This window comes from Ricinus communis, chromosome 4, assembly GCF_019578655.1.
Source record: "Ricinus communis isolate WT05 ecotype wild-type chromosome 4, ASM1957865v1, whole genome shotgun sequence".
Lineage (NCBI taxonomy): Eukaryota > Viridiplantae > Streptophyta > Magnoliopsida > Malpighiales > Euphorbiaceae > Ricinus > Ricinus communis.
This window is the reverse complement of record NC_063259.1, coordinates 28,539,339-28,566,511: the sequence shown is the minus strand read 5'-3', so window position 1 is coordinate 28,566,511 and position 27,173 is coordinate 28,539,339. Positions and strand designations below refer to the sequence as shown.

Here is a 27,173-nt window from a genome sequence, read left to right as displayed (position 1 = left end):
ACTCCTGTGGACAGTTCCAACCACTCGCCATTCAGAAACTAGCTACGCAACATAGTGATATCCAAACCTTGAATTTATCTGCAGAATGCTAGAGTTTTTTCCCATTATAATTGGCTTAAATAATCACCAAAAGAAAATACTAATACGGTCCTTCTTTACTAATATCTGTGCTTACTGCATTTCACAACCATAATACTCTACACAATCGTCCAGTTTCAATCTAGCTACAAAAGGCTGACTACGTTTGTATAAAACAACATTATTTTATTAAAAGGAACCGGTCAAACTATTATGTACAAGAGGAGTCCAAAATAGGGGAGAAAAGGGTCTAACAATCCATTTTAGTCCAACTTGGGATCTATTCCAATGGACTTCAGAGTCTCTGCTCTAGGTGGGTTAGCATAAATATCAGGCAGGGACTGAAGTGCACTGTCAAACTCTTGAATATGGGCTGCTTTCCTCAAGAAAGATTTCGCAACAAATTTATGAGCCTCATCCACCACTTTCTCTGGACAGACAACTTCAGGAATTGTTTCTCTCAACTTTTTCTTGACTCGCACAGATGGTGAGTACAGCAGCTGCTGTTTTGCAGTGTGTAGTCCTAACATGGTAGATAAAGCTATCAAGCCAAGTGCTACATATACTGGCACATAATCACCCTTCTGTCCCATCTTGCTCTTACTCCGCTCTTCGCGAAGAACATTCCCGAAATCATCAGCTGCGGGGGCATATGCTTTCATTTTTGGTGAGGTTGATGTCCCATATGTTGCGTTTCCTCTTAAGCGATTTACCATCTGCTTCCAATAACCCTGCAATTTATAGTAGCCAGAATCAGGAACTAATTATGGTGCAAACACACTAACAATTGACCAGAAACTAAATAAGCAATCATTATCAGGGACTTACAGTTGACCTGAAGGCCATGTTGGGTATAGAGGAGGAATAATGCGTTGACAAAGGTTTGCAACTTATATTAAGAGTAACTTGAAAAGAGATACTCTTGGCTTTGCTTGCTCGAAGTTGTTTTCCAAGTTCTTGGAATTTATAGAGAGACGGTGAGGAAGAGGTTCTGGAATCAAGTAGTGATATGTAGAAACTGCACGAATTCTTATCCCTAGTGGTGTGCACAGGATCAAAAAATATCCAGGATCAGAAATCGAAGCCTCGTGAAGTGGCACGTATGTCATATCGGTCTTTTGTTTTGTATAGAAAAAGATAATAATTTCTTGTCCAATAGAACATCTCCAGTATGATATTTGATATTTGAATACTGCACCTCATATATAGATGTGTTTTAGAACTCCTTATGCACAAAGTCGTACAATAATTTGTTGAGATATACCGCCTAGCAGCACACCATGCTAGATAAGCTTCTTCTGTTAAGACACGTACCACATGCACTCATTCTTACTCAGGATTGAGGCAAACTAGAAACAATAAGCAGAAAGTTCACCCATATTAATACGACCCCTCAGATTGATGTTCTCTGATTCCATCCAAAACCATATATATCTCACTACTTTGTGCATGCAAGCTCTCTCCTGCAAGAAATTCATGCGTAAGACCACCCAATTGAATCGAGCTACGACCAGCATTCTTCTTCACCGCCCTATTGCTACTCATTGATCTCCTAATCTTTACTACATCTTCCCATCGATCTGCATTGGCATAAACATTAGCCAGGATTGAATAAACCCCACCGTCTTCAGGTTTCAACTCCATCACCTGCTTTGCTGCCTGCTCTGCGATTTCAATATTCCCATGTATCCTACACCCTCCTAGCAAACCACTCCATACAAATATATCACCACCCATAGGCAAGCCCTTTGTCAACTCTACTGCTTCTTTAATCAATCCTGCTCGTGCTAGTAAGTCAGCCATGCACCCATAGTGTTTGAGCTCTCGACAAACGCCATAAATAGATTCCATCTCATCAAAAAGCTTCTTTGCTTCATCTACAAGACCCCCATGGCTACATCCTACTAAAACTCCTAAAAAACTAATCCCATCAGGTTTAATCCCGGCCTCCATCATTCTTGAGAAGTAATTTAATAATAAATGACTATTACCGTGCATTGCAATGCCAATAAGCATGGCATTCCATGTAATCAAACTCTTATCAGGGCTTAATTCAAAAACTTTTATAGCCGTGTCAATGCACCCAGACTTTGCATAAAAATCAACCAGCCCAGTTGACAGAAAGGAATCAGCTTGAATCCTGTTCTTTTTAATATAATCATGAATTTGCTTCCCCTTTTCCAATTCACCCAATTGTGCACAAGCAGAAAGAGCAGACACTAATGCAATATTATCAGGTTCAAGTTTTAAACCCATCATAAGATCAAACAGTCCAATTGCTTCATTGCAATAGCTTCCCTGTGCGTACCCAGCGATAAGACTACCCCAAGACACAGAATCTCTCATAGGCATCAGATCGAAAATCTCCCTTGCCTTTACAAACTCACCAGCTTTAACAAACCCATCGACCAAAGCATTATAAGAAACCACATCTCTGTCAGAACTTTCATCAAACACCTGACAAGCATGATTTAAGCAATCAAATAAAGAGTACACATGAATGAGGGAATTGATTACGTACAAATCAGACACAAACCCAAATTTGAAAACTTGAGAATGAAGACATTGAGCCAATGAAAGAACGCGAAGATGCGCACAAGCTTTTAGCGCAAATGGGTAAGAGTGGAAGTCAGGTGGGACAGAGAAGCGGCGCATTTGGAGGAAGAAATGGAGGGCAGAGAGCGCAGAGGAATGGAGAGTGTGGAGTCTAATGATAACATTGTAGCAAAAGGTCGATGGGTTTTGGATATTATCGAATGTAGAGACCGCATAGTGCAGTAGAGAGAAGGATGACTTTGGGGTGGGTATGGTGGTGAGAGCGTAGAGGATTTTGGTTAAAATTTGAGGAGAAGAACAAGCGGTAAGAGAGAGACCTTTTGTGAAAGCCTGGGCATGGACTTGGTAGAGTTGGTTGATCGTTTTGCATTGCCTGATGAGAGTGTAAATTGAATGTGAAAGATTATATATTTGTGAGTGACTGGTGATTATCATTAGAGTGTTATCTCTGCCCGACTGTCCACCTTCCAGTCTCATTCTTTACATGCAATGCAAAGTAGAATGTCGGCGCCCAAATCCCGCTGAATCGAAAAACAGATGATAAAGGAAAAAAAAATCAAAAAACGTGAACGGCAGGATTCGAACCTGCGCGGGCAGAGCCCACATGATTTCTAGTCATGCCCGATAACCACTCCGGCACATCCACGCTGATTATTGTCTAACCGCGTGAGTACATATAGGTAGAATTTCTGAAATATGAAGAGAATGAGGCGAATATGGGTTGGTAAAATAACTCCATTGGATGAATAAAGGAAACAGCTAATTTTTTATAATTATATAATATACGTAACACAAAGTTAATTACTTGAAAAGAAAAAAATTAATAAATAATCTAAGCCATCCTCTGTACTTAAAAGGCGTGCAAGTATTAAAAAAAACCATTATAACTATGTCCATATGCATGTGAGATTCACGAATCATATCAAGTTTCAAATGATCAAAGATGATATATATGACCACAAACAAATAAATTGTTCTTGAGGGTCATTAATTTAAGAAAGAAAAAGAAGAAGAAGAAGAAGAGTAAAGATGATTAATGTCGACTGATTCACCATCTTTTATTTCCACATTTAGCAGGTAAAGTGCTTCCCACGTACGATGGAGCAGTGCTATTGACACATGGGTTGTATGCAAAAGGGGCAAGAAGAGAGAGAGAGAGAGAGTTGGACGGTTGAAAACAATTGTACCCATAAAAAAGAGGGAGTCCAATAATATTTTAACTTCCATATTCTCCCTGTACAAATAATATTTATTTGCTCTACTGTGAACTACTTTTTCATATTGTTTTATCATTTGCTTCCCTCTTTTAAGCAGGAGATCTAACCTTCTTTTTCCTTTTTCTTTTTTTACTTCTTGTGTTGATTATATCTAATTTTCTTTCTTTAGCTTTTCCCCACATGGAGATTGGAGAATGACTAGGCTATTCTAATTTAGATGCAAGTAGAGTAATTTATGTGAAGTAGAAGAATAATAAATATTCTTAGTGGGGGGATAAGCTAGAAGCATGACCCAATGAGGAGAATAATGCCTTTGTGGACCACTTCAAGTATGATGTTCTTTCTCTTTACTGATCTGTTCTCTTTGTTCTTATGTCCAACTCTATAAAAGTAAAATTTGTAAACTGTCATTTTTATTAGGTCACTTGGCTCGAAGGCTATTATATATATATATGTATATATACATGGAATATTGGAAAGAGAAGAAGCCATGCAGTAGCTGCTTAAAGTTGTTCTTTTCCTTCGCCCTCTGAAGGTTCTTGAAGCCAAGAAAAATGTGGAGGAAAAGAAGAAAGAAGAAGAAGAAGAAGAAGAAAATGGTAAAGAGAGTACCGTCCGTTGGATAATCATATATTTATATGTTTCCCCTCTTCTTCTTCCTCTGCATGGAACTGAAGGGGTCAAAAGGCAAGTCAAAGAGGCAAAGGGAAGGTCATGCCTTTCTTCCGGGTTTTTCTGTTGTTGTTGTTGTTTTTATTTCGTTCCTGTATATCCCTGGAACATGTGTGGTGTTGACAGGGAGTGGTAGCTATATATATATACATATATGTATATGCCAAGGTGTTTTTCTCTTTTCTGTGTTAGTTCAAGAGCTAAAATGGTTTGCTACTTCGCTTCCTTATCGTCTGTTATTTAATGCATGCTATCTTTTCTGCTTTTGTTTTTGTTGTTTCAACGGTGCAGAATCCTTTTCTCTACCATTGCAATTGTAAAGAAAAGAAATTTGATTGAGATTTAACCAGTAGTCATGCATATATAGCAAGCAGGCATGATGTGTGCATGTGTCTAAGAGGATAGATTCCGGTATCAATGAATCTACAAGTACATTTATGGGGGCTTGCTTTCAAAATAAATGAGGGAACCTGTTATGTTCATTAATAAAATCATCTAGTAACCTGCTTTTGAATGAGATGACGAAGTTATTCAACAAATTATGTGGTTTAGGTGCTAATATAGTCAGATTAGAAGAATTAGGCTTCAAGAAGCCAGTGATTCCTATGGCGGAAGTAGTGTATTATACATGTCAGTCTCATTGTGGTATGGGCTGCATCTACAAAGCCTAAATAGAAGAATAAATTTATAAAGAACGTTCCCACTCAAACGATAAGGTTGTAGGTACAGCCACTGCAGTATAAAATGGTTATTTTCTAAGCCAAATGTAGCAGCAGCAGGAACCAAGCAACTTTGCCCTACACATGGGGAAAGTCCCGACTTTTTTTCTTTTTCTTGTGCCATTTTCCTGGAAAGAAGGTCTGATTATTGATGTTACTAAACAAAATATATCACATCAATGCGCGCATACAAGAGGGACCACAAATCCAACACGCTTCATGAAGCTTTATAACAGCAACACAGGAAAAAGACCTTTCTTCATACTTATAAGAAAAGAGAAACTCCTAAAATCATCCATCTTTACACATGGGGAAACTAATACCCAAAGAATCCCACTCAATTGCCTTCTATATTTATCCCAACAGCTAAGCAATCATGAACACAATAATAATCAGCCTACATATGCATGCTCATCACTTTTTTCTATGTTAAACAAAATTCTGCATATAAATGACTGAACATACAAAAAAAGATCATGCAATGATATTGTAGCTTACAGGTAGAAGTAGTTGATGATCACAACAGAGAAAATACAGTAGAAATGCAAACTCATGTTGATGATACAGACTCTACCTCCCCTCTGTGGAAGGCTTTGACATGCGCCATATGTCCCGTTCGGATATTTCACCATATCCAATTTACTGCTGTCTGTGCATAAAAACTCATCTAATTCACATAGTACAAAGATGATTATAGCTGACCGTCTTTCCCTACACGCTAAACAGACTGTATTGGGAAATAAAGAGTTCTCATAAAACAAAATATAGTTCCTTTTCTGTCATCTTAGATATGACGTTATCAAAAGTATGAAACAAAGTGGGGATGGCAAGGAAAAGGAAAAGACCATCACCTTGCAGTCAGATATAATGATGTTATATAATTCCTGTTTCTCAACACTAACTCCAAATAAGCTTCCGGAAAAACCTCTTCAACTAACAAAACTATGTGCCCCATTTCTTGAAGGGGGGTTACGGCTATAGTATAACTCAAAACAATTTGTATTACCTACTAGACTAGTAAATCCTATTATTCTTTTCGTCATCAACAGCATCACTGTTTCCATATCTGAGATCCATTTACTGGCCATAGGGAACAATTTAATGCTCTCAATCATAGATCTAGACTCTTTTTCATGGCTTCATAAACCAAATATGTTATGCTTGCAGCTGGCACAACCTTGAGAAGGTTTGGAAATAATCCTTTGTAGAAACCCTTATAACCTTCATTCTGGAGTGTTCTCCAAAATACATCAGACATCCCCTTATAAGCAGCAGCAGAATTATAATGTTGAGCTTGCATTCTGAAAAGAAAGAGCAAAAGGTATGAGATTAGGTTTGCTTTTTAAAGAAAGAATAAAGCAATGTTATTTTGAAGGATAAAGGTCATGAAAAACCTATCGACTTTTGAAAAAACACAAACCTCAACCTTCCCACCCTGCAAAAATAAAAAAATAAAATAAAATCTTAAGAAGTGTTTAAAGATAAAAGTAAGTTACCTGGTTCTGATAACCTGCAAAGGGTAAACACATGTTGCTCCGAGGGCTCCTGAGAACATCCCGCAACCCAATTGCACAAGAGGACCCGGTTCTATAGAAAATGTAAAGCTTTCAGAATAATAACACCCCAAAAAATCATAATACTTCGTGAAGTAGAAGAAACGAAGATAAAAAACAGACACAAGGAAGTATACCAGTATCTCGCAGAAAATATGTCTTTGACATATCTTTCAGCGTCTCATAGGCAGCAAGATCAATGCCAGCATAAGGTATAATCCCAAGAAGAGATGGCACAAGACCTTTATAAAATGCCCGAGGTCCTTCCTGAACCAATATATCCCTTGTTAGTGCTCCCACTTTTGGAACCTTTCCACCTTCACAAGGGTGAGTTTGCAATCGAGTTTTCACGAGATCTAAAGGGTAAATGGCAGTTTGTGCCACTGCACCAGCCATACCACCAGCCAAAAGTCTCTCACCAGGACCTATAACATCTTTGTCTCCCCCATTAATATCTACAATGACATTCTTTAACAGTTCATAAGCATAAAACTTAATAGCACTTTCAGGTGCTACCTTCACGACATTTAACCCATTACCACGGAAGAAGCCCAAGAAACCACCATCTTTTTTCCATATCTTCTTTATAGCAGGAACAAGACGCGCGTCTTCTGTCTGAACTTGCAAAACCACCTTTAGGCGGTCAAGAGGAGCAGTTGCAGTGCGAGAAGCAGCTCCTGCTATTCCCCCTGCGATAAAATATTTACTCCTATGAACATGCTTACTGATGCCTTCTGGAATGACAGCTTGTTCTCCAATATCTACAAGGCATACCCTTTCCCAATGATGGTATATATTCTCAATTGTAGCTTCATGTGGATAGAGCAAAAGAAAATCTCTCCATTCTTCAAAAGTTATAATTCCATTATTATCCTTATCAACATGCTCTACAAAGCGTGCAAGCTCCTCATCGTCAATTTCAATCCCTGTTGAACATGAACTGCCAGGGCTTATAAGATGAAAACAACAAGTATATTGAAACAGTGGCAAGCAAGTGCTTGCCTAGAGTACGTACAAATTATAAATGATACAATACTCAAAAGTAACTTTTTTCACAATTATCCAAATTTCCAGCATAGGACAAAAATTGACAAGGACACACTTATAGGGAACTAACTACTAGTTATGTCACATAGTCAAGGACAGAAGAAGACCTTTCCACATTCTGTCACTATCACCTGTGGACATTAGGGGAATAAAGCAAGAGAAAAGAAAAGAAAACAGAGCAACTTTAGAGAGGTGAAGAAGAGAAGGAAGAAGTCGAAGGATAATTACTATATAAAGATACAAATTACAGCCTCTCGAAGTTAAAATAAATTTCAATTTTTAACAATAAAACCTACACCATCAAAATTTCCACTAAACGAAAAGAGAATAATCTCAAATTATCCATTTTCCAAACCATTCTCACGCCAATACTAAAATCTTCCGAAATCCAAAAGTTCAATACTTCTACAAACTTATAACAATAGAAGACTTGAAATCTTGAATGTCCAATCACATAGAAGTGACATAATCCTTCTTTATGATGAATTATGGATACAACAACCTGATAATTGATATGACGGAAAATTAAAAACACTTCACAACAGAAAGAGGACCTGAAATGATTAGCATTCAGCATAAACATGCTAGCATAAGAACTGGTAAAAGCATTGACAAAATGTACATGTGAACACCCTTTCCTAAATTCATAGAACTCCATTAAAAGTGCTAAATTGTCTCTTATATCCCATCTAAAACTGAGGTCTGATTATGTTTATTTTGAGTGAATCTACTTACATAACAAAAAAGAACTAAAGAAAGGGATGAGCGAATTTGGATCATAAGCATATCCCATCCCAACTAATGCCTTCAACTAATGCCTTCAACTAAGGCCAATATACTGATACTTGATTGCCCACTTATATTGCCAAATATCTTGTTCAGTGTGATACTATTCAACACGGAGAGAAAAAGAAAAAGAAAAAAAAAAAAAAGCTATTATAAAAATGAATCAACTTAGACCAAACTCAAGATTATTAAAAAATAAAAGGGAAAGAAGAAAGTGATACTAATAGACAACTTCACAATGAAGGAACTAGGACCACCATTATTACACAAGATCGTCTTCAACATTTCAACCCTTTACAATTCATATTCAAAAACTGCGGTGCAGGTCTCCAAAATAAAAGAAAGAGAAATGGAAAGAAAACTCCTCCCTTTAAGGAAGAACAGGGATTATATAACTTGCCAAATAACCTATGTGCAGAATTCTAAACTTCATGGTTGCGGAATTGTAATGTATCTCATATCAATTGCACCAAGGAAAAAAATAATTCAACTTTAAACCACTAATATGACTTGCATAAGATGCAGAATAATAAGAAAGCACATAGCAATTGTACATTGGTAATCGAAAGAAAAATTCTTCACCATACGGGACAAGACTACAAATGTGACAGCGACAAGCAGCTCTCAGAAGTCAAAACCCAATAATTACAGAAGATGAACTCTCTTTCATACATATATACAAGGAATCATGTAATCCAAAACTAACACAAAGCAAACCAGCTCAAATGCCACAAATTCAATGGGGATCATGCGAGAAAATTACTAGTAAGAACCCCCACAAAGCCATGCAATAGCACACCAACAACCTTCCATAAAAATTAGAAAAAAGAAAAATTTAAGCATTGAATCCAAATGAACGGAAGATTCAAGAGACCATTATCTTATAAGAGAACTAAAGCTTCACTCTTTGTAAAACAGCTATCAATTTACGGTTTTTTCCAATGCAGAAAATACATATGCATGATTGATTATACGAGAACTTCAAGCCATCGCTATTCCTACATCTGCACCAAACATACTAGAATTTATATTTCCATAAAATATGCCCAATCAAGCAACATACAGATAACCATAGCTACCACAAACTAAGTGTCCATATTATAAAATGCATGCATGTGGCTCCTACCAACCAAACAACTACTGTTTATAATCATAATACTTAAATAAAAAAAAATAACCTCTCCTCTAATTAATAAAAGTTGTAGAATCAGAAACTACATAGATTAATAGCATAACTTCAGTATTGATCAATGCAGACATTATAAGAAAACAAATCAAAAGCTAAAAAAACAGTGAACTTTATGTTATACCAGCCTTAACAAGAGCATCCCACAACTCTTCAGGCAAAATGCATCCATTATGTTCAACATCAATAGCCTGAAATATCCTGTACAACTCGAGCTCTTTATCATCCATATACCTCCTGAACTCCTGATAATCAACCCTTCCATCTCTATTAGCATCACAAACCTTCAATAAGTCCTTGGCATACTTATACTCCCCAGGAATCTGCAACGCCGATAAACCCACCTCGATCTGCGCATAGTCCAAATAACCAATATTTTTGGCATCAAAAAAATTAAACAAACTCCTTAACCTCAAATCTCTCTCTTCTTTTGTCTCTCGCAATGCTAATAACACATGATCCATTGTTATCGGACCGGGTTTCTTAACCGGGTTGCAACAGCCGGAGCGGTTCGGATTCGGATTCTGGTTCTTCTCCATTTCCGGCAAACCTACACGGTGGTCCACGGCGTGACCCGCTCCGGACATGATTAAAACAAGGTTCCCAAGAATTTGCTAAAAAGCGTAGCACTAATTTTGGGTTCGAGCATGAGTTTAATGAAATGGGCTATTAGATCTCTGTGTGTTGACCCCGTAATGAGAAAGAAGAAGAAATTATAAATAGAAACGGTTTCCAATAGAGGGAAAGCCAATTTGACTTGAATTAGTGAAAGAGGAGACAGAAGGAGTAAGTGTCAAAAACTGAAAAAAAAGGAAATGTGAAAGATTTAAAAGAAGGCAAGGGTGTCTTCTAAATGCAAAAGACTAAAGAAATTGATGATTTAAGGCAACAAAATGGCGGGGAGGAATACTGGTGCTAAAGGAAATTTAACCCAGATATTATTATTGGCTATTAATTGGCACGTGTAATTAATGTGGTTTTATTGAAATCGGTGAGATGATGGAGCTATGGGCATGTAAAACTGGAAAGATGGTAACACAACGTGCCCTTTCGAGCTTATAGATTTAACGTCCTCCATATGTTTGTGAAAATGTGCGAGAGAGAGAGAGAGGGAGCCAGACAGGAAACAGGAAACTGCCGTGTTGGCAAGTTCTGCAATCTCTATAAAATAGTTTTTTTCTTTTTCTTTTTTTTTTTCTTCCTTGATATAATAAAAGAAGAACAGAGGGGACCAGAAGTGGGATATTCCTTTGTGGCTGGGGTCGCCCTCGCCCAATAATTTTTCTTTTTATTATCAATAGTTAATTCATAAATATTCTGCCTAGCCACTTGGACATAATAGATGAGTGCATGAAAAAAAAAATCTCTTAAAAGTAAAATTGATGAGCCATCTATCAGTATCAAACACTTGTCCTAAAATACTTGATTCATGTTAATTAATTGTGGATTATATCAAAATCTTACGCTAATTTTCGATGCGATGATTGAAAATAATTATGTTGTGAGGCATGTAAGAACCTAGTTTCTGAAACTGGCTACTGAATAGTATATCCCTGTTCTAAGTGCTACATTTGGTAACTGCTTTACAAGCCAATAAAGAGGAGCTTCTTTTCCAACAGAAATTTATTTCACCACATCACCTCCTGCATTTGATATTACTGCACTTCCCAGTTTGCTATGAGAATCCGATATTATTTCATACACAGTTCGAGTAAAGAGGAGAAGAAGAGTTGTTCAGAAGGTTGGAGCCAGCTACATTTACATGATGTAACTTATATCAATATGTTAATTAACAGTTAGCAAGTCGAGTAAAGAAATAATACAGATAATGCATAATACAGTGACTTTACGCCAGAATTGGTTGATAGCCATCATCTTTTCCCTTCTTAAGCCAGGAACCGACAGCGACAGCAAGAGTCGTTGCCAATCCCAACAAAACTACTATCGCCCAACGATATGCTGATGGCTCCATGTTTTCATGTACCTGCAAGAAGTGAGACATATTGCAGATTCGAGATTATTTATAAATCCAAAAGTTTTATGTCACTCGATCTCTATTCAAACATTTTATTAATCCCTTCTTCATAGTACAACTTCGCCTGTAATTTGTTATTTAACAACAAGAGAAGAGCCGTACCACATCACAGCACTTGGGAAAAAAGTTAAATTACTTACTCTTGGTTGATCATCCATAACCTCTTGCCAAATGCAGCAAAAGTTTCTCAAAAATGATTACAAGCTAACTCGCACAAACTTGCAAATGTTTCGTAAAATACAAAAGTTCAGCATAAGGAAATTGAACAGAACTTACATAAACAAGAGACTCTAAGAAAGGCATTCGCTCTGGTACTCGGTCTGCAACCAAAATGTAGAAAAGACCCATAACTCCTGTGTGCTCCTGAGCTCTGCTGTATCTAGATTCCAGAATTAGATTCTCCCCGTCTGCTATCTTTATAGAGCCTGGTTTAGGATAACAGGTAGACATTCCTACAATATAACCTGCCTCATTCCCTGCTTCCATTCCTTCCCCATAAATTGGTACTGAGGTGCATATGACAAGCCCATCCTGAATTCACAATATAAGACACTAGCAGTTTGGCATGAAAGGTTACTCTTACCCCACCCCCACCCTGCCAAACCTCATTGAGTGTAACGATACAAGATGTGCAGTTATGAACAGAAAGTATCCTAGAAATCTTGAGGAACATCAGAATAAAATCTTGACAATAATTTTGGACCAAACAGGTCATAAATATCTTGTGGAATCAACTCTGAAGACATAAAGACAGTGAGGTGCAATAAATTGTAGGCCAGGAACAAAAATTATAATTGATAGGAAATGTATGATTACATAGCATTAAGAAGTGAACCAATCTGTTCCACAGAAATAAAACCATGTCTCGAAGGAGAAGCAGACAAAGCACTTAGAATCTGTTGGTCAAAAAGGGGAATGCGTGATAGGAAATGTATGGTTGCATAGCATTACTAAGTGAACCAATCTATGACATGGACATAAGGCGATGTCTCGAAGGAGAAGCAGACAGAGAACTTAGAATATGTTGGTCAAAAGGGGGAATGCTAGTATATTACAATCTTCTCTATTAGAATTATGTATGAATCAAATTCATCCTATGGCAATCAATCAAATAGCTCTACAATCTATGCACTTGGAAACATAGAGCCAGAGGTGATCAGAGTCATTGGAAAATCCACTCGGCAATGCAATCAGTCTGTGAATCTGGAAGGGCTCTGTCTCCAATTTATACAAAACAATCAGCATAAGATGTCATCATGCCAATGTCTCATGATTCTAGAACTACATATCCTGAAATTTCCACAATTCACATTCAGTGCAATAAGCAATGCATTCATGACCTAAAAAGAATTGCCTAAAATGCTATAGACATCAAGATGAAAGCACTACGAACCAGTAATTTAAGATTGAAATCACCTTTCCATAAAGAGTTGAGCCAACCCCGCCAGTGTGCTGATGTGCAACACCATAGATGACATAACCACCAGTTGGGATGATTAGGCTTGTCCTTTTTATGTCGATGCAGTCATCACTGGTTAAAGCAGTTGTGCTGCACGCCTCAACTTCATACTCAATCTGCTCCATGTTCATATATTTAACATAATTAATCCGCCATAAAACAGAGATTGATGACATTCTTGTGGAAAAATAAATACTTCTCAACCAATTCTTTTCTGAAAATTATGAATAAATGTAACAATAGACATATCCACCACCACGCTTGAAGGGCAAGACCTTACAAATGCTACAACCCTTATTACATAGTGCATGTTTATGGACCATAAGATATGGCATCGAATTCAAATAATCTTCAGACCTTTACAATAAGACTAAGATGATTCACTGAGATTTTCGAAAGCCATGGCTGGTTCCACATATGGTATAACAGCTTAAGTTGGTGCTTTTGCATTAGAGTTACGGAGGAGAACTGTTTTTGAGAAAATTTCTTCTACTTTGCATGATGCATCTATCATGGCTTTCACTACTGTGCAATTAATTTTGTGATATTAGGGGGGAAAATGCATATTGTTTGATACATGGGAACCATAAAAATACGGCGGGTCCACCATTGTCTGCATAGGTTTTAAGGGGCAGTCAAAACATTGCTAAGTTTGTTTTTCTAGTACTTTTTTCAACTAAGTGCAACAGATTATTAAGTGTATAATCTCATTAGTACAATCACGGTTTTCCAGGTCCTTATAACATAATGCCTAATTCATTTTCATACAAAATCCTGACACTATCAAATGAAGGCATTACCTGGCAACCACTCTCTGGACTTAATATTGTTGAATCATTAAGCCGTTTCCCAGTATCAGTGACATCAAGTATAAAGATCTTCACAGGGATGACGCTACTATCCCAATCAACCCACTTCACTGTATACCGCAAGTAGAGGCTCCTCCGCACATCCTCATAACCAGGTCTTACTTTGCATTGTGTATGGTCATAGCAACAAAATAAACCTCCTTTATAATCTGGTCTGATAGGACGACCAAATTCATCTACTGTGATGTTATATATATCACACTTGCATTCAGTGCAACCCAACCTATCTTCAACACCTCTTGTATCGATAGCATGCACATTAAGAAGCCATCTCTCTTCATATCCTGCAGGAATTTCATCAGGATTGCCAATTTCTATACCATAAGGATCCGAAACATGTGTAGCTGTTCCTCGTGTTTCAGATCCAAGGCCAAAATGTTGTCTAAGAATACCACCCTGACATATTCCACTGTTTTTTGCTAGCATAACATCTGAGTTGCCATTGTTCTCACTATTTGCCACATCTAGACGATGATAGTATTTTTCAACAAGCCAGTGGTGAAGATAAGTTTCATGAAGGGGTACAGAATTTCCTGCCTCATCAATTACTTCAGCATTAAAGCTCTTGACAGCAATATGACCTCTTGGGAAATCAATATTGAAGTACCACCTATTCTCCACTGATCCTGGTGCCAATACGAACTTAGGGGATAGGAAAGTTGCAGATTTCATGTTACTTCCATGTTCCAGTAAGGCTTGTGAATATGATATGTCAAATTCTAGGAACAATTTTGATAGCAAAAGCAAGCTTCCCAAAGAATAGTATGACATAACACCTGCCGATTCCAATATCTTAGGTTGAAAACCGTGAAATATTACTTGCATAGAATAAATTCCACATTATCAATAAACAGATAGCCATCGCAAAGATAAGCAAGCAAAAAAATATTGATATCCGATACACAGGACAATCACTTTCAAGAATTCCTTTGTCTTTAGAATGTAATCTTTCCTGGATTTTGTTTCCAACCATAGGAGAGCTTTCAATAAATTGCTTATTTCCTCTTTTAAATCCTACCAATAAATTGCTTTTGATATTCTTTTCAAGTGTAAGGAAAAAGAAAAACATTTTTGATGTACCTGAAATCAACAATTTACAAGGAGATGAATGTTTAAGACTTGAGCAATTCAAGAAATTGTATAATAAAAAGGGTCAGATAGAATTGATGGTGAATTTTAATTTTACATCTAGAAGAACAGGAGCAGGGACAAAGACGATAAGCCTATCAAGAACAAACAATTGCTTTACCGTTTCGACTTCAATAAAGAAAACTGAAATTGACAATGGAAGAGACCAAGGTTCATAAATTAAAAGCATACCCAGAAATTATTGAAATTCCCGAATTTCAGAGGACCCAATTTCAAATGAAAAAAGGAGAGCTTTTATGTGTTGCTTTTTTCTTCCAACTGGATAAGGGAGAAGGGGAAAGTTATATGCACATAAGAGTACACGAGATGTCGCTTAGTGATTGCTTTGGCAAATTACCTGTAGAAGGCTTGAACTTGGCGTCCAGGTCAGGCCAATCTTGTTTCTTGGTTACTAACGAAACTGACCGAAGTGAGGCTTCTGAGCTCGTTAGGTGTAAGATTTTTCCACTGTAAAAGGAAGGACTCGCAGAATGCCACGTAGAGTATTTTGATCTGTTAGGACATTATTTCATAGAAAATTTTGCCTTTGTTAGAGTGACAGTTGAATTTGCTCTTCAGTATATATCATATCGTCCAATTTTGACTGCTAATCTCATTACTTCGGTTCGAGAAGAAGTAATACAACTGATCCACATGTGGAATATAAGGAATATGAACATAAACTCAATAGAAACATGTAAATTAATCCAAGCACCTACAAAACTCATTTGGATATCACTCTAGAGTTTATTTTACACAAAGAAAGAAACAAGAAGTCTAAATGCATTTTTGTGCAAACAAATATGGTATATGACAGTAATCAGAGCCAAGTAAAACCAAGAACTAAGACAGACATTCATTGCGCAGAGACTTCATGGAAACTGAATTTTCATGGCAGAATTGATTCGTATCCATTCTCTATCCTCTTTCTTAGCTGAGATCGTTTGGTTATAGCTACGGTTAAGGCTAGTCCCAACAACGCTACAGCTGCTACTCCCCAGGAATAATGAATCGGTGATTTCTTGTATTCCTGCATCTGCAAACAGCCAATCACATATGAACTCAGACTAAATCTGAAAGACTTTTAAGCCATTGGTAATGCAAAACTTTCTTGTTTCTTTCCCTTTTTGCAAATAAACTAATCCCGATGAACAATAAAAATTTCATTACTGAAGTTCTAAATACACTATAACACAACTATTTGTTTGGCAAAAAAGCATATTGCAGTGACTAATTATCTTCCTTAGCTTTGACTAGATCTTGGGGGTTTTCCCTTCTTTTTCCAACTCACATGAGCATGATTAGTTTGCAAAGGCGTCACGGGATTTGGTGTTTGATCTGCAACCAGTATGTAGAAGAGCCCCATAACTCCAGTGTGCGTTTGTGTACTGCTATAATTTGATTCCAAAGTTAAATTCTCCCCATCTGCAATCTTGACAGAACCTGGTTTAGGATAACAGGTGGACATTCCTACTATATAACCAGCTTCATTTCCTGCTTCTTTTCCTTCTCCATAAATGGGAAGTGAAGTGCATATAACACGTCCATCCTGAATTCAACAACAAATAAATAATCGATTTCAGATACTAAATTGTTGAAATTCTTGCAAGAGATGCATATTAAATGTCTGACAATCCAAAAGATTTGCATGCGGTGCGGATTCAGTTAAAGGCTTGTGAGAGGTTCTCATACACATTGTGAAGGCTTCTAAGTTCGGAAAGAACATCAATGAAAGAGTATAGTAAAAGTATTTAGTCCAGCATTATCCCATGAAATCTAGCAGAAAGTGGAAAATAAGCACCAAGCTCCAAAGATGAGCACAATATTACAGACTAGAAACTTCTAGGGCTGAAGTATAAACAACCTGTCCATAGAGAGTGGAACTAGTGCCTCCAGTATGCTGATGGGCAACGCCATAGATGACATAACCACCAGTTGGCATGGTGAGGCTTGTCCTTTTGACATCCGTGCACCCGTCAACAGCTACACCAGCGGCATTGCAAGACTTGACTTCATACTCAATCTGCACCCAAAAATTAACAATAAATAGAAGTCAACCAAAAGAGACAGAATTGCTGTCAGAAGAAAAGATCAAACTCTGTTACTACCTGTTCTTGTCCATTGTTTCACTGCTCCAGTATCAACTAAACTTTTAATGAGATTAATCTAACACTATATGAATGCTGAACTAGTTTTAATTTTAATTTTCTACCTGGCAGCCATTCTGTGGAGAAATTCCTGATGAACCATTAAGCCTTTTCCCAGTATCAGTAACATCAAATATAAAGATTTTAACAGGGATAATGGTACTATCCCAATCAACCCACTTCACAGTGTATCTCAGGTATAGGCTTCTCCTGGCACCCTGAAAACCCTGTTTAACCTTGCACTGTGTACGGTCATAGCAACACAGCAAACCACCTTTGTATTCAGGCCTCAAAGGATCACCATATTCATCAACTGTCACATTGTATAGATCACACTTGCATTCAGTGCATCCCAACCTATCTTGAACACCCCTTGTATCGATGGCGTGGATATTAAGCACCCATCTCTCCTCATACCCTTGAGGAATTTCGGCAGGATTCCCAATTTCTATCCCGTAAGGATCCGGCACATGTGTATCTGTTTTTCTTGTTTCTGATCCAAGACCAAAATACTGTCCCAGAACATGAGCTTGGCAAATTCCACTGTTTCCTGCAGGAATACGATCTGGTCGGCGGCTGTTCTCAGCAACTGAAGCATTCGTTCTCTGATAGTATCTCGAAACAACCCAGTGGTGAATGTAAGTTTCATAGAGTGGTATTGGATTCCCAGCCTCATCAATTATTTCAGCATTAAAACTTTTGATAAAAATATGACCTCTTGGAAAATCAATATTGTAGTACCACCTATTCTCTACCGACCCTGGTCCTAATACAAAATTAGGGGACAGGAAAGTAGCAGTTTTGATCTTACTTCCATTTTCAAGATGACACAGTGAAGAAGGTAGGGTAAACGAAAGTAGCAGTATTGGTAATGAAAGCAACCAGCCTTGAGAAGAATGAGCCATATTGCCTGTCAATTTCTTTATATCAGATCAAAGTCAAATCCTTTAGAGAAGGTAAAGGATATCAAACCATCAGTAACATGCAAATTATAGTAGCTGATAAACAATACAATTCACATTTCAATATCAGTAGAGATATATGTACCTACATATCAGCAATTTCTAGATAAGCATATAACAAAATCCAAAGTTCAACCAGGATCAAGGTGAAAACCAATAGTAGTAGTAGAAGTAGATTTCCCACAGACCACTAACAGGTTAACAGCATAAAACTTTGAAGTATCCACATAAGTACATGCATAACAGAGCTGAACTATTCGTTCTTCTGCCTACTTACATGAAAGAGAAAACAAAAGGCAAGTGGAAACCATCAACTGTAGCTAAAACCATACCTAGAGCCCGTGGTTTCTGCTGGCAAGCAAAGATGCAAGACGCTTGCTTGGAGAGACCATTATTCCCCGTTAAGTATTGGAAGTAGGTTACTGGGTTCGTGACGCGTTCCCATGATGAGGCCACTGCTTACGTCATCGCGTAAAACTTTAGACCATGCTCGAAAATGTCAAATTGGCCCCATAAAGTTACGTACGGCTCTTGTTCATACAGCTTTGGGAGCTGCGAGCTTTAAATTATTAAGCATGCATGGACCCATAAAATCCATCGCAGAACCCTTAAATTAATACTCAAAACCTTATTTGTTTAAATAATTAGTCCGCCTAATTCATATAATAAATCAAGGAAATATTTTTCAGAAGTGCCAATTTGATGAAATTTAAAACTTTGGCTGGAGGATCAGCCACGGAATTTCTTTTTAATTATTCTTCTTGTTGGGCATACATGTCAGATGAAATAAACTATTTCATGAAAGGAAGAGTGAAATGTTAAATATTCGAGTTGAATAGCAACAAATAAAACAATTACTTTATTTCAAATTTAATATCGAAACTTTCAATCAATATGATTCGGTACATTTTAATTAATTATAATTTTATGTAATTTATCCACATAATTGAAATACAATCTCGTCTTTTTTTTTTTTTTCTAACATAGCATCATAGCCAAATTATGCTTTTAATTTCTAATTATTTGTCTATATTTTCGGTTTTCTATATCTATTATCACCTGTCATCGGTCAATTTATACACTTTAGTTTTTATGAATTTGCATTGCGGTGAACAGAACTGTAGACTGGTGGCACTCAACTATTGTATGATTATATATATACTGATTAATGAAACCAAAATAGACCTAAATATATGGACCTAATACAAAATACAAAAACGTTACCATCCACTGCAGCAATGAATGAGAAGCCAATTTCTAGAATAAAGTATTATGGATGCAGACGTGTAAAAGGAGATAGATAGATAAGACTTCGTCGTGTTGTACATTAAATCACGTGATTCATAAATTTGGGGACGGCATTACACCAACAGCAATCGACCGATTGGCCCGTCGTGAATGGGGAAAGATTTAGGACCCAATTTGGAAAGTTATGGATGGATGTGGCCAAGTATATATCCACAAAGTAGAAAAGGGGAAAAGAAGTATGAGTGAACCACAGCAATTTGTTTGCGTTTACTAGGCAAAGAAACAGATAAAAGAATGAGAGAGGACAGCTAGCTTAAGCTAGCAATGCATCTAAAGATGACTATATATATATATATATATATAATTTCTAGATATATAAATTTTCTAATATTAATTATATTAATTGATAAATAATTTTATAATATTAATTCTATTTTAAAAATAACATTATATTTTAATATTATATCACTAATAAGATTAGATAATAATTTTAATTTTTAAAAATATATCTTAAATTATATTTTTAATATTTTATTCAATAATAAATTAATTATTTAATTATATAATAAAATTTTAATTTTATCAATTATATTTATATTTAAAGTAGTTAGTTTATTATTATTTTTAAAATTTTATAAATTAATATCAAATATTAAAAATATATCTTTCAACTTAATTGTATAATCAAAATAATATATAAGTCGCACAATACATAGAAGTATATATTATTTTTTAAAATTTAAGATTATTTTATAAGTATGTTTATTTTTGACACATATAATTTTTAATTTACATGTGTACTTATTTGTTTTGACATGTATACTTAATTTTCACCACGTAAAGTTTAAATTTATGTATAATTTTATAATTTTTTATTAATTTATTAATTAATAAGTTACTTGTCTAAATAAATACCGACTCTAATTCTAAAAAATAATATATTAATTTATATTTTAATATTATATTAATTAGTAAATAGTTTCTAATCAGATAATAATATAAATTTTATTCTAAAAAAATAATGTATTAATTATAAATTAATATTTTCTTAACTAATAAATTATTTCTCTAATTAGATAGTACTTTTAATTTTAAAAAATAACATCTTAAATTATATTTTTAATATTATATTAATAATTAAATTAACTTTTTAATTATATAATAATTTTTAATTTTAAAAAATAATGTTATAATTGATAGATTAATTTATATAATACTAAAATTAATTAATAAATATTTTTAAAATAATATTTATATTAGTACATTAATATATTTTAAAAAAGATTAAGAATGATGTATAAAAATAGTTAGTTTACTATTATTCTTTAAAATCTTATAAATACTAAAAATTAAAAGTTTTAGTAAATTATATATATGGACTTTATCTTATAATCGAAATAACAAGGACGGTCGTGCAATATATAAATAAATGACTAGTATAAGTATAAATATTTTTATACGAAAATATTTATAGAACTGTGACTAGTTTAAATCGGGTCAAGTATATTATAACAATACTGATTTCAAAATAAATAAATAAAAATTAATCGATATAAAATTTTAAACGCTGTTAAAAAAATACCTTAAAAAACTATTCTCCTAAAATCAATTCATAAAGTTTGAAATCGTTGGATAAGATATCATCTTGGTAGACTACCATCTTAATTGGTCACAACAATTTGTCTATAAGAGATTTTAAAATTAATATTTATCTCATTTATTACTTTTCTAGTTTAAGACTAATGTAGAGTTTTAATAATTTTACATTTATACTTTTCAACTTTCTCCTTTTTAACAAAAAAGAAATTTAAATGTCACAATTTTATCATTCATTTTAAGAAATGATCACTTTTAGTGAACACATGACTCGATATTAATTATTATATTTTTATTTTAACCTTAAAAAATAAAAATCTTAAAATTGATTGAGTTTTATAAATCTCTTCTCAATCAAATGGTCCCATGGCATTTTGTTTACCTTTATACATACTTTTATTAATTAATATTCGAAGCAGAGTTCTTAAGATAAACTGTCGTATCCGTTTTATAATATCTAAAACTTACTTGTTGAGTAATAATTGTAGATAATGAAGTCATGAGAAAGAGACCGAGGAGAGGGCCGCTAACGATGGCAACGATATCGGACGAGAATAAGGAGCCATTCTCCATCCTTGTTTCCATCTCTACCAATTTCATAAAAACAAAATAATTTTCATCTCTTTTTCTGTATGGGTATCTGTTGTACAATTTCTAATAATATCTAATTTTTCATTTTATTAATTTTTAATATAATATTCTATCAATATAAGTTTATTTTTAATTATAGATTATTAATTAATATTATTTAAATATTTTTTTATTTTATATATATTTCTATTAATATTAATTATTAATAAATTTATATATAATCTTAATTATTTATATAAATTATAATTTTATAATTTTTAAATATCAGTAGTTAAATTTTAAAAATAAAAAAATATAATTTATTTAATTAATAATAATAAATTATTAAAATTAATCACTCTTTGTCATGCACATGTATAGGCCGGTTTGATGTTTTTCTTTTTGGACGAAAAGCCGGTTCGATTTTAAGAAATCAGGTAAACGCATGTCAGATTATCATTCCTAAGAATGTGGCCCCCAGCCAAAAATCACAGATTTGACCTAAAAATTAGCTTACAAAAAATTTGACCAAAATTAGCGTAACCAGTTGCCGGTTGGCCGCTACACGGTCGGCAAGTTCTTGTCGCAAATTTAATCAATCAAATTATCATCCACGAAAGAAAAAGAAGAAAAGAGAGGGGACATGGGAGGAGGAAGCAAAGAGCGAGCAAAGGAAAGAAGAGAGAAAAGGCAACAAGAAATTTCACTTCTTCGAACCATTCCTTACTCTGATCACCAAAGGTAACCTATTTGCTTTATAATATATGTAACATTTTCCATTGCTGGTTTTAGATCTAAACTTCAATGATTTAATTTAGGTGGTGGTCCCAAGAAACAATTGCAGTAGTGACAGGTGGTAACAGAGGAATAGGGTTTGAAATAGTGAGACAACTGGCAAACCATGGTTTAACAGTTGTATTAACGTCAAGAGCAAGTGGGGCTGGCCTTGAAGCTGTTCATGTATTGCAAGAATCAGGTCTTAGCGTTGTCTTTCATCAACTCGATATCTCTGATTCTTCTTCTATCAAACACTTTGCTGACTGGATACAGCAAACTTATGGTGGTCTTGATATTCTGGTAAACTAAATTCATTCTATTGGAATTTTGGTTCGTTTAATTTGTTTATGCAATTTATTTTTATTTTTTTTGGCTTTGCAGGTGAATAATGCAGGTGTTAATTACAATGTTGGGTCTGAAAATTCTGTTGAATTTGCACGTAATGTTATTGATACTAATTATTACGGGACTAAGAATTTGATTAAAGCTATGATTCCTTTGATGAGGCATTCTGCTGCAGGCGGTCGCATTGTTAGTGTAAGCTCAAGGCTTGGTAGATTAAATGGCAGACGAAATGTAAGTAGTGGTCTTACCCTACGTATTCCTCTCTTTGAACATGCATGTCATACAGGCTTATACTGTTTTATTTCCTGATAGCCGGCTAATGCAATATGCGTCTAAGAAGGCCTTGGTGAAAAATCTTGTGTGCTTAATGTATAATTTATAGGGAATTAGTTGAAACATATTCTGATAATTGGTCTTGAATTCCGTTGAATGTGCTATTTACTATGTCTCTGCATTTATTTTATTTATCACTTTGGCACGATTTTGTCCACCCTTTTATGAAGGGAAAGAATAAGGAAAACGAAAGTAGTATGTGATAGAGTTCATATGTGATGCTTATATGGCTAACATCATTCTTTGGTCTTACTAAGCTAATTGTAGTTTATTTGTCCTCTAACAGAGAATTGGGGTTGCGACTTTGAGAGAACAATTAAGTAACCTGGAAACGCTATCAGAGGAGCTCATTGATAGGACTCTATCTACTTTCCTACAGCAAGTAGAAGATGGAACTTGGTCGTCAGGTGGGTGGCCTCAGACTTTCACTGACTACTCGATGTCAAAACTTGCAGTTAATGTTTTCACTAGGTTAATGGCAAAGGAGCTGTCAGACCGACCTGAAGGTGAGAGGATCTATATCAACTGCTTCTGTCCAGGTTGGGTGAAGACTGCCATGACAGGTTGGGCTGGTAATGTATCAACTGCAGATGGGGCTGATACTGCAGTGTGGCTTGCCCTGCTTTCAGAACATTCAATATCAGGAAAGTTCTTTGCAGAGAGACGTGAAATAAGCTTCTGAGGCAATTGTGCTGAGGCCTATTACAGGATGTGTGAGCAAGTTCCCATCTCCTGAATTTGAGAACAGATCAAATGGGGAAAGATTAATGCCAGTGGAGGAGTCATTCATACATTCTCCATTTAAAGGAGTTTGCCTTGCAGATTTTACTCATAAGGAGTTGAAAGAAGATTTCTTTCCTTGTTGGAATGAAGACACATACATGGGTAGCCAGTCTGCTTGATCTCCAGAAGGGTACAGCAAGCAATATAAACTGTCAACTTTCCCTTGAAAATCATGCTAGGTTTTTCTTTGAGCACAGGATTGCCGTCAAACATCCAATTAGCTGAGATTCCTAAACTGGATTGAGTTGATAAGTGTGTTCCCTTTTAAGGTTTTAATTATACTTTTAGTTGTTTCCTGCCTTCAATATTCTCAATCAAGCTGTATAGAATACAAGTTATAAACTCTCCATTTTTTTTCTTCTAAAATTTAAAGAAATCGTGGCAGCTTCTTATATGTTGATATTATTTATTGTTCATTAGGTTGAGACTTGAGACAGAAGAGAAAAGATAATCATGCTAAGTCGGTAGAGGCACAGAGTTAAATAAATCCCAACTTGCAAGGCTTACAATGTGCAAAATCTGCATTACTTGGCCTTGTTGGTTTGGTTTTGTACATAAAACCAAATACATTACTCTTTCTAGTGGCCTTTTTCATTTCAATGTAATTCACTTGCAATTAAATGTTTCGACATTTTAAAGTTTTTTTAATATAAAAGGAAAATATTCACAGTATAACCAAGTGTTGGTGGGTTTGTTCACATATTTATCTTGTAGCAAAATAAAAAATATGAAATTACCTTTCAGAAAATTACACTAAAAAAAATTGAAAAATGATTTTTTTTCTTATCCACCTCAAATGCCTTTTTCTAAAATATACATAATTATATATGTATTAATTTATTTAAAGAAAACACCTTGTGTTTTGGTGCACCGGCCAGCAGCAGATAATGTCTAAACTGGAAAATTCCTGTGAATCAAAAAGGGCCACGGTGCACCGTGCACCTACCCAGTAATAGAAAAGCCCACGGCACCTTTCCTGCTTAAGGTTTCGTTCTCGATGCACTAATAAAACATCCAATCAAAGAAAAAATGGCAAGCTTCAGAAGGGCTGTGGTTAATGCCCGCCGTGTCCTCAATTCATCCGCCACACCTAATGGGAGCTCGATTGTTTCACTCTCCTCTACTCGCATTAAATCCCCTTTCAGGTATCCAATCGTTATTTGATTCGGTCGTAATAATAAAACGGAAACATATAATTGAATTTTACATGGTTTGTTTCTCCCAGGTCTCGATATGGTTGGTTTGCGCGATATTCAACTGTTAATGATAATGATGCACGAGCTTTAGATATTGACCTCTCAAACGATGAAAGCAAAAGGCGTTTATTTAACAGGTTATTATTTGTTTATTTTGCTCCTTTTGAGATTATTCTTTATTTACGCATAACTTTTACAAATTTCAATTTTTTCCGTGAGAATAGATTATTGTATAGAAGCAGACAGAGAGGGTTCTTGGAGCTGGATTTGGTTCTCGGGAAATGGGTAGAAGAGCATATTCATTCCATGGACGAGAATGGAATTAAAGCACTTGTTCATGTCCTCGACTTGGTAATTACATGTTTCTTTTATCTACTTGTTCAGAATATCACATTTGCCTTTTGTTGTTAGCTTTGTGATCAAAGACAGCTTTGCTATTCATTTGGTTCTTGTGCGTATAGTACTACCTCATTTAATACGACATATTACCTGATTCAAAGTTCTCTGAATTAGGTTCTTATGCTAAGCTTTTGACTAACCAGCTTTAAGATGGTTTTGTTGTGCAATGATTATATCGTTTTTCACATTAGGAATTGGGAATCTAAATTGATGTACAGCATTCACTATTCCTGTGTTCCACATCCCGTTCATTTTTCTACGGGTTAATCAATGGAGTTTGATAGATTGGTTAATCGGGGATTTTCCCCCTTCTCTCATTAATGAATAGGTGTATAAAAAGTTAACCCTTGAACTAAGCTGCACATCTCTCTTCACATCTGACATTTTAAATTATTATTTTATATTGGCTGGTCGTAGATCTTTTAATTCCTTAGAAAGACTATATACACATTACTTGCTTGTGCCCTTAAGTGATTCCTGTTATCTAATAATGTGAGAGCATTTTAGCCCTTAGGTTGTGCCTTACTCACACTGCTAGGTGTTTTCAGATTCTTGTCTAGGTCTCATACAAAATAACGGGTTGTTATCAATAACAGTTAGTATTCTATAAGAATTTGATGAATTATACTTCTATCAGTTAAATGCTAGCTTTATTTCCTTCCCCAGATTCTTTGAATCACATATGAAATCATTCTAAGTGGGAAAAATACAGAGGTTTTGCTTAATCACTTGAGGCGTGTGTCATTGTTATTTTGTTTTAATATGTTTTTATTATGCAGGAAAATCCAGATCTTTGGAAGTGGTTAACTGGTCAGGAGCAACCTCCTGAGGCAGTCAACATAAATCCTGTAAGATGACTTTGCAACTTGGTCTTCATCTTGTCTTCCACTTTCCCTTAAATGTTGCAACTTATATGATTTATCTATAATTGTAGGTATTTTCTGCAGTTCGAGATAAGATAATGAACAACCTAGACAGCCATGCTTCTCCTGAGACGCGTGCAATACCTGGACAGCCATGGGTAAGAGGGTGGGATGATATCAAGAAAAACCCTGGAAGTCCCGTGGGCGGGAATCAGTAGCTGTCCTAGTTTAATCTGGAATGTATGGTATGAGGAAGAATAAGAAATAATTTGTCATAAGATATTGTCATGTTTTTTTTTTCATAAAGTATGGCTGTAATAGGGAACGGAGAGCTGCCGGCTATAGAGAAGCGAAGATATTTATTTAATAGCCTTGCACCATTTGCTAGAGGAATCTTGTATTCAGAAATTGGTGTGGAATATATGCTCTAGTACTGAATTTGCATGTTTTGGCTTACGCCTTCTATCTTTCTCTCTGATGGTAATGGTGAATGGTGTTGCATTTATTTTTGACAATGACAGTTCGAGGGGGCACAAATGAGAAAATAAGTATAGCCACAAGGTGACAGTAGAAATTTCATTACTGTTTTCACGATCATGGCCGCAGCAATCAAACACATGTCATTCGCTCTCTTATCTTCGCATTCCCT

General features: G+C 35.4%; 7 protein-coding genes, 1 long non-coding RNA gene and 1 other non-coding gene across 16 annotated transcripts; 3 read left to right on the top strand and 6 right to left on the bottom strand.

Moving 5' to 3' along the window:
- Window positions 1–133: 133 nt before the first annotated feature.
- On the bottom strand, window positions 134–1,119 carry LOC8275470. The gene is made up of 2 exons (XM_002511023.3): window positions 907–1,119; window positions 134–809 (listed from the first exon to the last, which is right to left on the bottom strand). Exons 1-2 carry the CDS (start codon window positions 922–924, stop codon window positions 342–344), a joined length of 486 nt encoding a protein of 161 aa, XP_002511069.1. The 5' UTR covers window positions 925–1,119; the 3' UTR covers window positions 134–341.
- LOC8275471 (pentatricopeptide repeat-containing protein At5g61800) lies at window positions 931–3,310 on the bottom strand. 2 transcript variants are annotated; one of them, XM_015726185.2, is made up of 2 exons: window positions 2,615–2,794; window positions 931–2,535 (listed from the first exon to the last, which is right to left on the bottom strand). In XM_015726185.2, exons 1-2 carry the CDS (start codon window positions 2,642–2,644, stop codon window positions 1,459–1,461), a joined length of 1,107 nt encoding a protein of 368 aa, XP_015581671.2. In that variant the 5' UTR covers window positions 2,645–2,794; the 3' UTR covers window positions 931–1,458. The 2 variants fall into 2 exon arrangements, with proteins under 2 accessions (XP_015581671.2, XP_002511070.3); XM_002511024.3 differs by having other exon boundaries at window positions 931–3,310.
- On the bottom strand, window positions 3,199–3,280 carry TRNAS-AGA. Its single transcript has one exon. It is a non-coding gene; the product is annotated as a tRNA-Ser (tRNA).
- A 257-nt stretch (window positions 3,311–3,567) lies between the features above and the next one.
- Window positions 3,568–4,789, top strand: LOC125369782. The gene is made up of 2 exons (XR_007215504.1): window positions 3,568–4,180; window positions 4,272–4,789. It is a non-coding gene; the product is annotated as an uncharacterized LOC125369782 (long non-coding RNA).
- A 905-nt stretch (window positions 4,790–5,694) lies between these two features.
- On the bottom strand, window positions 5,695–11,340 carry LOC8275473 (calcium-dependent mitochondrial ATP-magnesium/phosphate carrier protein 2). Its single transcript, XM_002511026.4, has 4 exons — window positions 9,939–11,340; window positions 6,933–7,721; window positions 6,739–6,829; window positions 5,695–6,543 (listed from the first exon to the last, which is right to left on the bottom strand). Exons 1-4 carry the CDS (start codon window positions 10,399–10,401, stop codon window positions 6,354–6,356), a joined length of 1,533 nt encoding a protein of 510 aa, XP_002511072.1. The 5' UTR covers window positions 10,402–11,340; the 3' UTR covers window positions 5,695–6,353.
- A 204-nt stretch (window positions 11,341–11,544) lies between these two features.
- Window positions 11,545–15,834, bottom strand: LOC8275474. 5 transcript variants are annotated; one of them, XM_048372937.1, is made up of 6 exons: window positions 15,664–15,834; window positions 15,498–15,584; window positions 14,109–14,953; window positions 13,266–13,424; window positions 12,126–12,380; window positions 11,545–11,798 (listed from the first exon to the last, which is right to left on the bottom strand). In XM_048372937.1, exons 3-6 carry the CDS (start codon window positions 14,946–14,948, stop codon window positions 11,661–11,663), a joined length of 1,392 nt encoding a protein of 463 aa, XP_048228894.1. In that variant the 5' UTR covers window positions 14,949–14,953; window positions 15,498–15,584; window positions 15,664–15,834; the 3' UTR covers window positions 11,545–11,660. The 5 variants fall into 5 exon arrangements, with proteins under 5 accessions (XP_048228894.1, XP_015580256.2, XP_048228893.1 ...); XM_015724770.3 differs by lacking the exon at window positions 15,498–15,584; XM_048372936.1 differs by lacking the exons at window positions 15,498–15,584; window positions 15,664–15,834 and having other exon boundaries at window positions 14,109–15,257.
- Window positions 15,835–15,978: 144 nt separating this feature from the next.
- LOC8275475 lies at window positions 15,979–18,902 on the bottom strand. 3 transcript variants are annotated; one of them, XM_015724786.3, is made up of 5 exons: window positions 18,747–18,902; window positions 17,518–18,362; window positions 17,170–17,328; window positions 16,597–16,854; window positions 15,979–16,341 (listed from the first exon to the last, which is right to left on the bottom strand). In XM_015724786.3, exons 2-5 carry the CDS (start codon window positions 18,355–18,357, stop codon window positions 16,195–16,197), a joined length of 1,404 nt encoding a protein of 467 aa, XP_015580272.1. In that variant the 5' UTR covers window positions 18,358–18,362; window positions 18,747–18,902; the 3' UTR covers window positions 15,979–16,194. The 3 variants fall into 3 exon arrangements, with proteins under 3 accessions (XP_015580272.1, XP_015580266.1, XP_015580275.1); XM_015724780.3 differs by having other exon boundaries at window positions 18,692–18,821; XM_015724789.3 differs by having other exon boundaries at window positions 18,500–18,757.
- A 3,378-nt stretch (window positions 18,903–22,280) lies between these two features.
- LOC8275476 (carbonyl reductase [NADPH] 1) lies at window positions 22,281–24,460 on the top strand. Its single transcript, XM_002511029.4, has 4 exons — window positions 22,281–22,569; window positions 22,647–22,905; window positions 22,987–23,181; window positions 23,570–24,460. The coding sequence occupies exons 1-4, from the start codon at window positions 22,472–22,474 to the stop codon at window positions 23,963–23,965; spliced, it is 948 nt and encodes a 315-aa protein (XP_002511075.2). The 5' UTR covers window positions 22,281–22,471; the 3' UTR covers window positions 23,966–24,460.
- Window positions 24,461–24,927: 467 nt separating this feature from the next.
- LOC8275477 (succinate dehydrogenase assembly factor 2, mitochondrial) lies at window positions 24,928–26,968 on the top strand. Its single transcript, XM_002511030.4, has 5 exons — window positions 24,928–25,211; window positions 25,292–25,399; window positions 25,487–25,613; window positions 26,441–26,509; window positions 26,596–26,968. The coding sequence occupies exons 1-5, from the start codon at window positions 25,096–25,098 to the stop codon at window positions 26,740–26,742; spliced, it is 567 nt and encodes a 188-aa protein (XP_002511076.2). The 5' UTR covers window positions 24,928–25,095; the 3' UTR covers window positions 26,743–26,968.
- Window positions 26,969–27,173: the final 205 nt, after the last annotated feature.